This window comes from Haplochromis burtoni, unplaced genomic scaffold, assembly GCF_018398535.1.
Source record: "Haplochromis burtoni strain Fernald_Lab_line unplaced genomic scaffold, NCSU_Asbu1 Contig_163, whole genome shotgun sequence".
NCBI lineage: Eukaryota > Metazoa > Chordata > Actinopteri > Cichliformes > Cichlidae > Haplochromis > Haplochromis burtoni.
Genome location: NW_024582524.1, coordinates 1,080,327 through 1,095,058, shown reverse-complemented (window position 1 = coordinate 1,095,058; position 14,732 = coordinate 1,080,327). Strand labels below are relative to the sequence as shown.

General features: G+C 44.4%; 1 protein-coding gene across 1 annotated transcript in view; it reads left to right on the top strand.

Annotated features, from left to right (window-relative positions):
- sdc3 (syndecan 3) overlaps nt 1-14,732 on the top strand; it is a 41,340-nt gene extending 26,608 nt beyond the window's left edge. The window contains exons 2-5 of the mRNA XM_005932967.3: nt 4,919-5,012; nt 8,210-8,979; nt 9,870-10,056; nt 12,799-14,732. Of these exons, the coding sequence (XP_005933029.1) occupies nt 4,919-5,012; nt 8,210-8,979; nt 9,870-10,056; nt 12,799-12,965 (1,218 nt within the window). The 3' untranslated portion in view covers nt 12,966-14,732. The remainder of the gene's footprint in view (nt 1-4,918; nt 5,013-8,209; nt 8,980-9,869; nt 10,057-12,798) is intronic.

Sequence of the window (14,732 nt, the reverse complement as noted above, 5' to 3'; positions counted from 1 at the left end):
TCCAGCTGGCACCGCATGCCTCATAATGGCATTGCTTCATGCATTGCCAAAAACCAGGATTGCATTCACCCCGCAGATCCAGCTGAATATATAGCTGTCATCTTACAGTTTCCTTTTATAACGACTGGGAACAAAATGCAGCGGTGGAGGGAAATTAAGGGCACACAGATGATTTTGGCCTTAGGTTATGCGTGCGGTGGATGGGGAGCTCGTTGCGTCTCGCTGTGGTTGGTTAGCTATGTGGTGCAGGCTGAAAGTACAGCTGTTTATAGCTCCCCCGAAACACAGGCGAAATGCAGAGCTGCCCCCCTCTTCCAAAAGAAAAACCTGTAAAAAACACACACCCACACTAAAGGTCCGAGGAGCATTTATGTCTGCATGTACGTGCGCACCACACCACAGACAAAACCTGTGATTACACTGGTCCAGACGCACACTCAGTGTAATTACATGCAGTGACGCACGGCTGCCCGCCACGCTGTGAATTCGCACATATTGACTCACAATTTAAGCATGTCGAGGCACCGAGGTGGATTTTATATTGCTCCTAAATGTTGGGATAAATGTAGATGATGCACAACTAAACAAACAGGGGCTCCACAGCTGTACTCTAGAGTCCTGGAGGTTGTTGATTGCGCGTGTGTGTGTGTATGTGTGGACCTGTAAATGGGGCCCCTGGGGTGGGCTCTGGTGCCGCCCTCAGGGGCGGGGTGTGTTTATTTAAGTATCTGTGTGTGTGTTTGTTATTTGGCAGTCATGCTGAATTTAGGGGGCTAGCCTCGAGATAAGGAATGGAGTTTAAGATGAAAGGAAAGTGGGGCGAGGACAGGGAGACACTGGCACGGAGTTTGTGGATTCAGGGGGAGGTGAAGGGAGGCAGAAAGGGGGGAACCGATAGAGGGGGAGAGCCTGAGGAGGAGACTGATGGTGGGGCTTCTTTTTTATAAAGTTGTTTTTTTGACGTTACATAACACCTTTGCTCATGTAGTTAGAGCTCTCATACGTGCGTGTGAGGGTGTGTGTGTGTGTCTGGTAGCTTCTCACTGGGAGATGGGAATTTCTGTGAAAGGCAAAGGTTGCCCATAGCAACGGCCTTCATTGTAAAAGTGATCCTTGGAATATAGCACACACACAGATACGAGAAAGACACATTTGCACCCTGCTCACACTGGTGTGTCTTTTTTTGGTATTTTCAGTACTGTCAGGGTTTGACATCTCCTTCACACACACACACACACACACACACACACACACACACACACACACACACACACACACACACTTCTCAGACCAATCTCCTCACTGTGTCCGGCCTCCAAACAGCTTTAAGTCAATTTTATTTTCAGGAGGTACATATAGCGTTTCAGCTCCACCTCATGCTGTGATGTGATGGACTGAGATACTCGGGTCTCTAGATTCCATTATGCTTTTATTGGCTTTTAAAGGCATCAGGTTTCCTCTGTCTGGAGCCGGGGAGGAGCCTGTGCTCCTCTGTGTGTGCACAATTAGCATCACACTGGCTGGCAAAAAAAAGGGAAAGAAAAACAGCTCTGCAGGCCCTGGGGATGGGCTTAAGATTGCTGAAGAGATAAGTTTGCTTTGGTCAGATTTTCAGCAGAAGACTGACTGTTTTCCAATACCTGGAGCAAAAACTAAACCCTTTTTAGTCATTGGATTATTGCACTACTTACTGTTTGCTACTGAGCTCGGTCTGGGCTCAAAATATACACGACGTATACACGTTGGAGGAAGCGTTAAAAAGCTTTGCGCTCCGTTACTCCAATAAGCGTAGCAACAGTTCTGAAGTATTTAAGAAAACATCCTCTTAAGCACATTTATGATCTTTTTTTATGCCAGCAATGCACTGATTGACTCTACAGTATAACATCAGTATACATCAGCGTTTCTGGTCTGCTCCGTTTTTGCGCTGAGAGCAGATCATCCACTTATCTGAAATTTGGTGGGTTGACCCTCAGCGCATCCAGGTCTTTGGGAAAGATGCCAGACCTCAAAATTGGGCCTGATTTGTGTTTGTGTGCTATAATAATAAACTAGTGTAAAGGTTGTAGTGTAAATATTGCCATTTTTACATTCATTCAACACTTTCTCACTCCCAACTCGTCCAATATTGATCCCCCAGAAAGCTTTTCATCATATTTTAACACAAGGGATAGGCTGCTTCCGTATTTGCCTTATTTCCCGAGATACTTAACTTTCATTTTGGACTTCAGTCTTTGGTCACCGTTTGGTTTATGCACAAAAAAACTGGGGGGGGGGGTGTTAAATACCCTTTTTGACGATATGAAACCCATCCCAGAAGGGAATCTTCAGATGTTGAACTCTTCTCTGCAAGTTGAAAATTATTGTCGAAGAATCACTTGAGAAATGTTTATCACAAGCAAATCACCAAATCATAACAGCAGTCACCTCAAGGGGCTTTATGTTGTAAGTTAAAGATGCTACAATGATGGGGCGAAAACCACAACATTCATATGGCCAACTGTGAGCTAGTACTTGGTGACAGTGGAAAGGAAAAACTCCCTTTTAACAGGAAGAAACCTCTGGCAGAACCAGGCTCTGCTGCCACCAGCTGGGAGCGAGAACAGGATGTCATTTCGTGTTTATGGCCAACAATTTTGCTGTTTTAATTCACTCACATAGCTGCTCTCATCAGTTTCATTTTCACACAGCACTGCAGCTGTTTTCAGCAAAAAACAGAAACAAAACTCAGATGAATCTTAAAAATTAGAGCCCGACTAATATATTGGCGGGCTGATATCATCAGCCGATATTAGCTATTTGCCGATCAGCACATAGCAAATGTTGGGAGGATCTGTTTATGTTTCATGTGTCTGACAGGAAAAAAAATATCAGCCGATATAGTAAAATATTAGATTTTAAAATCAGCTAATATCACTATCGTTTCTTAAATGGTATATTGTTCAGGCTCTGCTAAAAATCCAAAATGCTGTAAAACCGTGGTAGTGACTGATTGGAGCATTTGGCAGTTAAAGATCCAAATAATTCAATTTACAAAGCTGTAAGCGGAGTCTTTATTGGACTTCATCATGGCCAGAAGCACAACTCCTCATGCTAACGGACCTTTACGCCTGCTTGATATGCAAATAAGCAAATGTTTGCCAGCAGTGTGAACACATCGACTTGAGAAGCAGATAAAATCTCGGTTGCATTGGCCTCTTGTTGAGCTGCCCCCAAGTAGCAGAATCTCCGTTACAGAAAATTACATCTTTTAACAAACACACACAATGCAGTACGTTTTTAAATCGTTGGAAGATGGTTTTAAGTAAACGCTTTAAGATATTTAGCATAAAAACAGTTTTTGTCAAAATGAAAGGGACTCTGCTTCGATGTGAACGATCCAACTATTTAATCATTGAAAAAAACAGGTAAAATATTTAGCATGTGAATAAAAGTCAGTATAGAAAGGCGGTCTGTAAATATTTGACTGGACGTTCCTGACTGTGCATAAACACCTCTGTAGGTTGAATTTATCTTTGCACTGCAGCGCGTGCGGCATCTCTTAAGTGCATGCACTCGATAGCAGCATTAGTTGACCCTGTGTGATGGGAAAAATCTCTGAGTGCTAAAGTGTGCGTTTAAACATCGCACGGATGTGGGATTCAGGTCGAGAGAAAGGGATGAAGGAAGAGAGAGAAGAGGAGGAGGGATCAGCCTCAAAGTGAACGGAGGCTGAGGTCGTTCACTTCAGAGATTCAACCCCTGAATGATCCCTCACTAATCTCTCCTACCTGACCCCGGTGGGGGTCGGCGTGCTTGTGCTTCCTCCTCGCGGGCTAATGTGGAGGAGGCTTGGATTAAGCTGGAGTGATGAGAAGGGAGGACGCTGTGAAATGATCCGCAAGACAGTTATGAGCACATTTCAGACAGGGTGTGTTTGTGTAGTGTGTGTGTGTGTGTGGGGGGGGGGGGGGGGGGGGGGGGGGGGGGGGGGGGGGGGGGGGGGGGATATTTTTCACCTCCGAGCCACATAATTATTTTGAGATGGCGATAAGTGATCTGCGGACAGTTGTGATCCTCTCAGGCCATTCATCAAACTAAACGTTGTCTCCCGTTTTACATTTTTGTAGACTGAATAGATTTTTGGGTTTTAGACTGCTGACGTATCTCAATAGTGTCTGATTGATTTCCATTAAAATTTGGTGCAGACATTCACGAGTCTGTAGGAATAAACTTTAGAAACTTTCGTGATTTTTAATCGGTCAGATGCTTCTGCCAGCTCTGTGTCACAGCAGGCAGGAAGCACTGGTGTCATTTTCCTGCTCTGGTTGCTTGAAATGTGCCTGCTGCTGCTGGCCTCCGTTCTGAGTAATTTTCAAACCGTCTTATTTGGACTGCCGCTCAGACAAAACAAGCAATTTAAAGATATCACGTTTGCTTTGTGAGTGTAAAAATGAGTACTTCCTATCATTTTAAATACCGAACACTTCATATTGAAAAATATTACCCTATTAATCCGTAATGGAACGAAGTTCAGAAGTTAATTGCTTTCCTTTGCTTTGCTGCTTTACGGGCCGAGCATCACTTGCAATTGACACATAAGCAGAGACAAAATGGAAACCCCCACCACCACCCGCCCACCCCCTTCTTCTCTCCTTAAAAGCTTTGATGTTCCACTGCCAAAATCCCAGCTTTAGATCAACTCATTAACTATGCTCCTCCATAGAGCCACAGACAGACAGATGTTCCCCTGTCCAACATAATGCAGCTGCACCAGACAACTCTGTGTGTGTGTGTGTGTGTGTGTGTGTGTGTGTGTGTGTGTGTGTGTGTGTGTGTGTGTGTGTGTGTGTGTGTGTGTGTGTAATCTGCAAAAGTGGTTTCTCTTTCAAATGAAATGACAAACTTCTCAGTCATCTGTAATCTCTCTGTCTAACAGGGACAGAAGTGGTCGCTGCCTATCGATGACGAAGGGTCGGCGAGAGATGAATTTTACGACGACGAGGATCTCTACTCGGGCTCTGGCTCTGGCTGTAAGTGTATATATATATATATCTATGTGTGTGTGTGAGGTTACACACTCATGCCCTGGTTCTTTCAGACTCAACAGCTGTCGGGTTTCAATCTGCTGACCCCGAAGACCCCCACAGTCCCTCCTCTATTCACCAGACACACATGCGTGGAGGCCATGCACACACGCACACACACACCCAAAGTCACACCACATAAACATGCCGTGTGGCTCGACTGAGAAGTTCGGGAACAGATTTATTAAGAAAATTCCTCAGACACACCCCTTACAAACAAGCACTAACTGAAGCTCAGTTCCCCGAGATCTTATTTACTCTAATCAGATTACAGTCCATGCAGATTAGACGATCACACGCACACCAGCGTGTCGCGGGCACCTATGTGCGAGCGTGCGGCCCGTGTTCGAGCCGGGCTGTAGGAATTACCTACTTAATGTAAATCACATTGCTGTAATTCAGGTTGATTTTCTGATCTTGCTGTCGAAGCTTGAGCGCGGCGCCCCTTATTAAGCATGACTCATTGAGGGCTGCCCTCAGTTCGGGCGCTGCGCTAGTGGCGAGCACGCTCAAAATAAATTACCATTCAAAGCAGGAGAGTGTAGCAGAGGCACCCCCTGTGGCTGAAACAGCAGCCTGGCAAATTGCTTAAGCTCAAACCGAACTACAGAGCCCAAAGAAAGGGCTCGTTTTTAACAGGCAGATGTTCATTTTGTGTCACAGCTGCTTCAGAGCCATCCAGTTTCTTTCTTTCTTTCTTTTTTTCTTGTTGTGGTGTCTGATGTGTTTAACAGAAGCTGCATTGTTGGAGTCCATATTTCGATATCCTCTCCACCTCCACTACAGCCTTCGTGTTTTTGTGCCTGTAAATTCAATTTGTTTCTCTTTCAACCCAAAGAGCTTCACTGCTATAATAGAATGAAAGGTGGGGTGGAGTAATAGCATTATGAGATTTAAAAAGAAAACGAATCACTCTTCTCTTGTCTTCTCTTCTCTTCTCTTCTCTTCTCTTCTCTTCTCTTCTCTTCTCTTCTCTTCTCTTCTCTTCTCTTCTCTTCTCTTGTCTTGTCTTGTCTTGTCTTCTCTTGTCTTCTCTTCTCTTCTCTTCTCTTCTCTTCTCTTCTCTTCTCTTCTCTTCTCTTGTCTTGTCTTGTCTTCTCTTCTCTTCTCTTCTCCAGGTTTTTAACACAGCTGAACTCGTAATTTGCAGCAGTCGTTCTCGTGTACACATTGTTAAGTTTCTGCTGTCAGACAGCTAAATGAGCAGAAAATGGCGATTTAATTGGGGTGCCAAGTCATCATTACATTCACTATTTTATAAGCGATTTAAAAAAGCAACCAAAAAAAACCAAACAAACCAAACATAGTTAAGCACTCTCTGTGTGTGCTTTTGTGTTGCTGACATTTAAAGGAAAGATGGAGGCGGAGACACTTGTACTCATAAATCCCAGTTTGTTTGTTAGCTGGCTGTGAAAAAAAAGCTGAATGATGCTTTTTGTAGTTCTGCAGAAAATCTTTCCTTAGCGTTTAAAAATTACCGAAGGGATTATTGATGAATAAAGCAGATAGCTGCATGTGTAGTCAAGGACAAATTAATTGCTGCTTAAGAGCTGGGGATGATGTCATGATGGTTGCCCAAGCTTGGGGTTTCTCAAACCTCAAATGGTTGGCCTTGGAGTCTGAAAGGTGGGCAGTTTACCAGGGAAGGTGTATCTTAATAAAACATATTAACGTGCTGCATTATGGAAAGCCTTTGGTTGAGGAGCTTAGTTCCAGCTTCATGTGGAAGCCTTACAAGTTTAGACACGATGTCACCATGTTGACTTGTTCCTGCAACGTCATAATAAATGTTGCTCTAGGATCACGGTTGCTGTTGACTGTAAATTATGGGGATGGTTGTAGGTTGATTAGTGTGTGTGATTCATCCAGGAGACTGGGGCTCATCTCCCATGTGAGTTACCAGTGCAGACTTAGCTGGGTTATTCATTTATTTATTTTCAGTTTTCGCTTGCAGTTTGGTTTAATTTAGGCAAAATGATAGTTTAGGTTAAAGTAAGCCCTTTTTGCTATGTTACCCACCTGCTAGGACGCCTTTAAGAAAACTCTGAAGGCAACTTTTGCCACATTCTCTTATTAAAAGCTATAAAAATACAACAATGTGAATGCTGTCTGTTTTGGTGATGGTCCTTGGTACTGCTGCACATACTGCAAACCTTGGTATCGATCCGATACCAATTAAATACAGGGTGTTGAATGATTTATGAGATGAATTAGCATCAATTTTCAAATTTTGAACAGGTTTTAATGATGAGTAAACCACTGTGATTTGTACTTTCCACAATACTTAGCTAACAAAAGAAAAAAAAAACACTCTTTCAGCTTCTATTTTGAAACAATTTTAAAACTTTTTTGGACATCAGGAGTGTAATTGTGCCCGCCTCTAAAGCATTTCGGTTTATCTTCCGTTCTCTTCCAAGAAAATAGTTTATTAAGCTTAAAGCTCTTTGAGCTACATACTGAACTTAGACGATAGAAACAAAGTATCAATCCAGTCCAGTACTGATGCATATTTGATATCGGTACTATGGATATTTGGATCGATCCCGACACCTCTTGCCTTCGAGCAGCGTTAAACCTGTGCGGCTGCAGCTTCAGATATTACAGATAGTTAAAGACATCCTTCTGCTCGGTGCAACTTCTGTGTTCATAGTGGATCCTGCGGTGATGAGGCATACAGTATTTAAGCATTGATTTTCAGTGATTTTCAGATGTGATGACATGCTTCGCCATTCTTAGGCATGACAGGATTAATGATGCTGCATGAAGAACAGCACAGCCGTATCAGACCTTGTATGCTCCTCTCTTTCTTCCATTACACATCTCTTCTTATTTTCTACTGCAGCCCATCAAGTAAGCCATCAGGGGAACTTTAGGTATTAGGGATATACACCGGGGACACCTGTTAGGGACGATGCAATCTGCTGGCTGAGTAAGACTAATCAGATTAAGTGTCAGAAGTGTCACTAGAGAGTAAACTACTGAGTGTGAAGTGAATGAGCCAGCAATAGTCTCAGTTTCTGATCTACTGTTATCTGTGTGTGTGTGTGGGTGGGCGGGTGGTGGCTTGTGATGGAGTGACTGTGTCAAATTTGACTCTTCTTCTTGTCTTATTTAATTTTTTGTTCTAATTCTCTCCTCTTCAGTTCCTGAGATCGGTATGAGGCCAACATCAGTAGCTGTCACGTTCACCACAGAGGAACCCCTACTTCTCTCCACCACCCAAGCAACCGACCTCGCTCCCTCTGCACCGCCTGCAGCAGAGCCTAGCCCCAACCCAGAGGACCCGACGACCACCCCTCTTCTCACTGAAGCTGAGGGAGAGAGCGGCGTGTTCTTGGATAGGGACCTGGAGAGGGAGAGGGAGCTGGAGCGGGAGCTGGAGCTGGAAAAGGAGAGGGAGAGAGAAAGGGAGAGGGAAAGGGAGCGTGTCCGAGAGATGGAGCGAGAGAAGGAGAGGGAGAGAGAGAGGGAGAGGGAGAGAGAGCGAGAGAGGGAGAGAGAGAGGGAACGTGAGAGAGAGCTGGAGAGAATCCGGGCCGCCGCCAAGACCACTGCCGCGCCCCGGTCCCCTGCTGCCGTTCCTATGTTCACCACCAATCCTGCAGCCAGTCCTGCTGAAAGTGCAGCGCCCTCTGCTGGTTCAGATGACCTGAGCGCCACAGAAGAAGAGGAAGACATCTACCTTTCGCCAGAGCCCAGCTTGCTTTACCCAGGATTCACTGATGTAACCACTACAGAAGAAGACATGTCCATCACACCAGAGTCAACCCCTGAGCCCAGCACAGCTGCAACAACCACTGCTACCACTGTCAAGACCAGGACCCCCTTCAGGCCCAGGGTTCCCATGATGACAACGACTCAGGCGGTGCCAACAGAGAGGACGACCCGCCCACAGCAGCCCACAACAACACAGGTAGGACTCAGCTCATGTCAGGCAGTATTAGGCGAACGAGATGAAAAATGTTCATTTGTGAACTTCGGGACTTGTGATATTTATTTAAACCTGTATAGAGTTACCCTCGCTGGTTCCTGCTGTTTCCACTCTTTATGCAAAGTTAGGCTGATCACTTCTGGGCTCAAGCTGCCAAATCTAACAAACAGTAGTCTTAGTGTCCTCATCTCAGACTCAAAAAACAAGAACAGCATCCACAACATCAGTGAGATGCTTACTTGATCTGTGAGCTCAATAAACACTTTACTGATGAGTTTATCGCTTCAATTGCTGGTTGAACATCTTGTTAAATGTAATTCCAATTTTCTAAAATATGGTTCAATTTTAGAGGCAGAAAGGAAGAGGTGTCATCTCCCTCATTCAGACTGTCACATTCAGTTTCCTAAAATCAAGACGGTAAAGACCAAAATGCTCAACTTGAGGCTTCAAAACATCATGTGGCATCATGCTGTTACTACTCTTCCATCTTTTAAATACAGTTTATGGTCCAGTAAACCGTAACGGCTCTTCTTCTAACTGCCTCTTCGTTATTCGAGACCAGAGGCATTTCTCTGACACATGTGCTTTTGGTTAATCACAGAAACTGCATTAAACCACGATCCATTTAGATTTTTCTGGTTTTCCACATATAATTAAGCTGCCAGATTTTGTGCGTATACTGGATGGGTTGGACAATCTGCAGCTCTCTCCCATCCTAATATACAGAGGCTCATTGTTTTAAAGGCGAACATGTGCCATGGAAAGTTCTGTGTTGGTTTGGATGCGTTTCAGTGCAGCGGCTCGGTGGAGGAAATGGGATTACATCAAATGTAAGTTTCCTCATTGGTCTCACTTTCCGTTCCCCATCTCAGGAGGGCACCAACGAAGTGGGTGCTGCAGGACCAAGTGGAGATTATGAAATCATGGATGGACGCCGCAATAATCTTGGCAGCGAAATGGCGGGTGGACCTGATCTTATGGGCAACTCTGTGGACGGAGGCAGCTCCGCGGCCCAGCTGCCGCAGAAGAACATCCTGGAGAGAAAAGAGGTCTTGATAGGTAAGATTATCCATCACTAAAGATCATGCAAATGGCTTCCATGTGTGTCGTGTCTGAATTCGAGCCCTTTTCATCCACCTGTCTGTCTCTGAGCATGTCTTCCTAATCACCCCTTAGACTGGCAGAACACATTTCCCAGTTGCCTCCTGTGTTCTTTCCCTGCTTTCAGGAAGCTGCTCTGACAATCTGGCATCACCTCGCATTCACGTAGTGCAGATTCATCACCATAACAGAATGTCCTGCTTAGCCCCGTTTGACCCATTGAGAACAAGAGATCCTCTTCTCGGGTTATCCAACCCCTCCTTTCCCCCCCTATTTTTTCTCATCCTTTTCCCCTTTGGCTAAATCCAGTTCCTTTTCAAGTGCCCCCTATTCCTCATCCCAAAGAGCTGTTGTTGAAAAGAAAGGAGCAGCCAATTTGCCTGACCTGACTGGCTCTCTGTTTCTCCTTCAGCCGTTCTGATTGGTGGACTTCTGGCTGTGGTTTTCGCTGATTTCCTGTTCATCGGTAAAGAGCAGGAGGCAACATATTTTAGACTAGACAGTAGACGTGTATTAGTGTAGTGCAGCTTTTCATTGACAGAGCCCTTTTAGCACCAAAATCTGAAAAAAAGGGTGTTTTAGCTTCCTCCCCCTTTAAGCCAGCTTTCTTCTGATTGGCTGCCACTTGTAAACACAGGTTTGGTTTGGTTTGATGTTATAAAGAGACAGCAGTACAAAAAGCCTGGCTGAAGTCTGAGCGTTTCACTCAAATTGATTATCGGTACGCACACTGGCTTTATTATTATTAAACTTTGGCTATAAGTAATACGAGCATCTACTATTCTAACAACATATACAGTCATGTGAAAAACTAAGAACACTCTCACTGCTTTAATAAGAGTTAAGAAGGTCAATAGCAGCCAGCTGCTCCTAATCAAATGCATAATGCATAAATTGATCATCAGCAAGTGAGAGCATAAGTTTGGGCATTTTCCTGATCTGGAGCATTCAGGTATGCAAGCATACTGCCGTGCAATGCTCAGAGAAACTGCAAAAAAACCCAAAAAACAACCTACGAGCTACATCTCAGACTCTACATGCTTAAGTTAGTGTGTTAAATGTTAAAGTTCATCACAGTACAATTAAATAAAGACTGAAAAAGTGTGGCTTGTTTGGAAAGGTTACACAAGACCTCTGGAAAGCATATATTTGTCTGTATGACAAATTATTCTAGAATCAAATGTGAGAACATTTGTCTAACAGCTAAAGTTCTATTTAACAGGACAACGAACCCAAGCACAAAGCAAGCCTACAACAGAATGGCTCAAAAAGAAAATAATCAAGGTGCTTCAATGGCCGGCATGAAAATGACAGGCATAAACCTGCAAACCTCAATGCACTAAAACAACACTGTAAAGTAGAGTGGACCAAAAATCCTCCACAATGATGTGAGAGACTTATACAATAATACAGGAAACAATTACTTCCACTCATTCCTGCTAAAGGTGAATCTACAATCTACTGAATCATGAGGTATTTTCAGCTTTTCACAGGAAAGCTTCGAGCGGTATGAAAGCATTATTTTTTGCATGACTGTATATGGAAGAAAAAAGGAGAAGGATAAGAACATAATAGGTCCTCTTTACTGCGAACATGCTAAATATATTATTGCTGTCTTGCACATCGGCTGGGTACCACTTGTTATTCAGAACTAAACTCAAACAAAAATTTTTGGAATAAAATTATAATTTCTTTGCTTTCATTAATGCAGCGAGCTCAGTAAAGTTGACACAATTCATCCCGAGGGGAACATCAGTATCCTCGCCAAATTTCAGGCCATTCTGTCCAATTTAATTCTGGATAAAAGCGGTGGACAGATGGGCTGAATGACAATGCCATCCATGGCCCAGCCCCACCAGCATGACTAAAATCCTTGATTTAGTCATTCGTCTTAATGATGACTTGATATTATGAATTCGCGGACAAGTGGTTCATTATGTGCTATCTTGACAGCAACTTGAAATGGTGCAGTGAACATTCCTTAAGTCTGAGTATAAACAAAATCAGAGACGGTGAGATAAAGAGACACGGTGAAACGCACAGACTGTAGTTACGCACTGCATGATTGGGCAAAAGAAGATAAAACCGACTGAAATCTTATAGAAGATTTAATTACGTAAAACGGTGCGACGAGGCAGACGAGGGGAATACGTTTTGCGGTGAAAGTACGCGGTGGAAAAACTGCATTAATTAAATCCCTTCAGCAGAAACGGAGATAAACAAAGTAAACTCTCCCGACGCAAAGAATGGAAACAAAGCGCTTGTTTCCCGCTTTTGGCGTGGATGCCAGTCACTGTAATGAGGGCGTTTTTAACCATTTCGACAAGATAAGCAGAGGAAGCAAAGGACGGTGGGAAACAAAGCAGCTGCTGCTGATTGGCCCCGGCAGCCCCCACAGGGTTAAACTGCTATGTGGCACTGCAGGGCTGCAGTTTTAACACAAAGCGGTTGGCAGCACAGAATGTATTTTGGCACATTCGGGCTCATCCGTCTTCACTTAGCAGGAAGGTGGTAGTGACGCTGTGGTAGATTTGCTAGAAGTGTTTCTAAAGCAGCTCCGTGTTGTTTCATAGTCGGCCGCAGACGTGCCAGCGGCTCTAATGGCATTTTAGTGTTTGTCTCTGCGTGTGTTTGAGTGTTTGTAGCATCTAATCTGCTGCAAATTTGACACGACTAACTCTTGTTTCCATCTCGCTGCAGCGGTGATAGTGGGAGGCGTGGTGGGCGCCCTGTTCGCTGCCTTCCTGGTGATGCTGCTGGTGTACAGGATGAAGAAGAAGGACGAGGGCAGCTACACGCTGGAGGAACCCAAACAGGCCACCGTCACCTACCAGAAACCGGACAAGCAGGAGGAGTTTTATGCATAACACTGACACGCCAGAGAGACACGCCGCACACCGGGAAGGGAGAAAGAGCGAGCAAGAGAAGAGCGAAAGATACTCTATAAGTCCTGCCCTTCCTTCTCCTCCTCCTCCATCCTTCCTACTCCTCTTCTTCTCCCCCCACCCTCCTTATCTGCTCGGGTCTCCTCATCCCTCTCTCCTCCCGTCTCCATACTTGAGAGCGCCTTTCTCTCTGCGGACTTGGAACCTTCTTTTCAAAGAAAACGAGAAAAAAAGAGGACAAAAAAAGGAAAAAAAAAATCCAAATATATTCAGAAAAAAAATAACACGTACACGCGAGATGTTTTTAAAGTAAATGTTGTTATTAATATTCTACAGATTCTCTTGTTCTGTATGTAATGATATGATTATTTTGTAAGAAAACAAACAAAACAAAACACATGCTCTTGCAACCTGTGTTTTCCAGCACACACACACACACACAAAAAGAGCGAGAGAGAGAGAGAGAGAGATCCTCTTCTGTTTTTAACGGAGCAAATCTGAAAAAAAGGCCTGAAAGGGGAGAGGAGAGGGGTGGAGACGGGTGGAGTGAGCCTATGGACAGACTAACTATTAGATCGGGCTCTACTCTGCCTCTCACCACCACCACCCCCACTCTACACATACACTTAAAAAAAAAGAAAAAAAAAGAAAGAAAAACAAACCATACAGAGCGTCTGGTTGGCCGCACAGAGCCCGGGGTCAAAGGTGAGAGGAAAGGTCTCTTTTGTGTGCCTTCCGTCAATCTGGTGCTCAAAGACACACAAACGCACGTCCACAAAGCCACGCATAAACACACGCTAACACACACATACGCGCGCGCACACCCACTCGTATCTGCTCGAAGGTGGCGCTGACCTCTCGCTCTGTGCTCGGCCAACCAGAAAACGGTGCTCAGTGCTCGGCGTGTTTCACAACGTCAAGGAGCCGCTGTGGAGACACCGGCAGGCCCCCCTCCCTCTGCTCCTCTAAGCTGTATAAAGACTAGTTATGGATAGTAATAATAATCAATAATATATCAATGTTCTTGGGCTGGATGGTGAACAATAATAATAATGATGATGATGATGATAATAATGCCGTAATAATAATAATAAACAGGAGGATGTGTATTTAGCAGTTTAAAAAAAGAAAAAAGTTTATATGTAAATATCAGCGTATCCTTTCTGGCGTCACTAACCATCTGCATGACCATGAAGAGTTTTTATCCATCACATCACGTCATCCCTTTAGATGAGCTGTGCTCTTGTCACACACACACGTACGCATGCACACACACACCAAACACACAACAGCTGAAATAAAACTCGCAGCGCACTGAAACACACCGCGCCGACGTTAAGTAGACTGTAAATCATATCACACGAGCGCATATCGAACCCCTCGTCGCCGTCATCGCCATCATCATCGTCGTCATAGTGATAGTCATCACTTGTGATTTCCAGCAAGATCAGGTGGTTTCAATGTTATTGGTTAGTTATCGATCAGTTGCCGGTTGGTTTAGAGTTTGGTCTGTTTGTGTAAAAGCACAACTCCACGTCTGGCCATCATCCGATAAACGCCCTCCACCCCACCCCTCTCACACACACATACACACACAGCCATAAACGCACACACCCTTTTGCATGCCTCACCTTATGATTTTTTTTTTCTTTCTTCCATCATTGTCTCTCTGTTTGGGGATGGGAGGGGCCTCTTGGAAGTGTGAGGGGCTTTAATGAAATTTAAAAAAAAAAAAAGTTGCTCCCACGT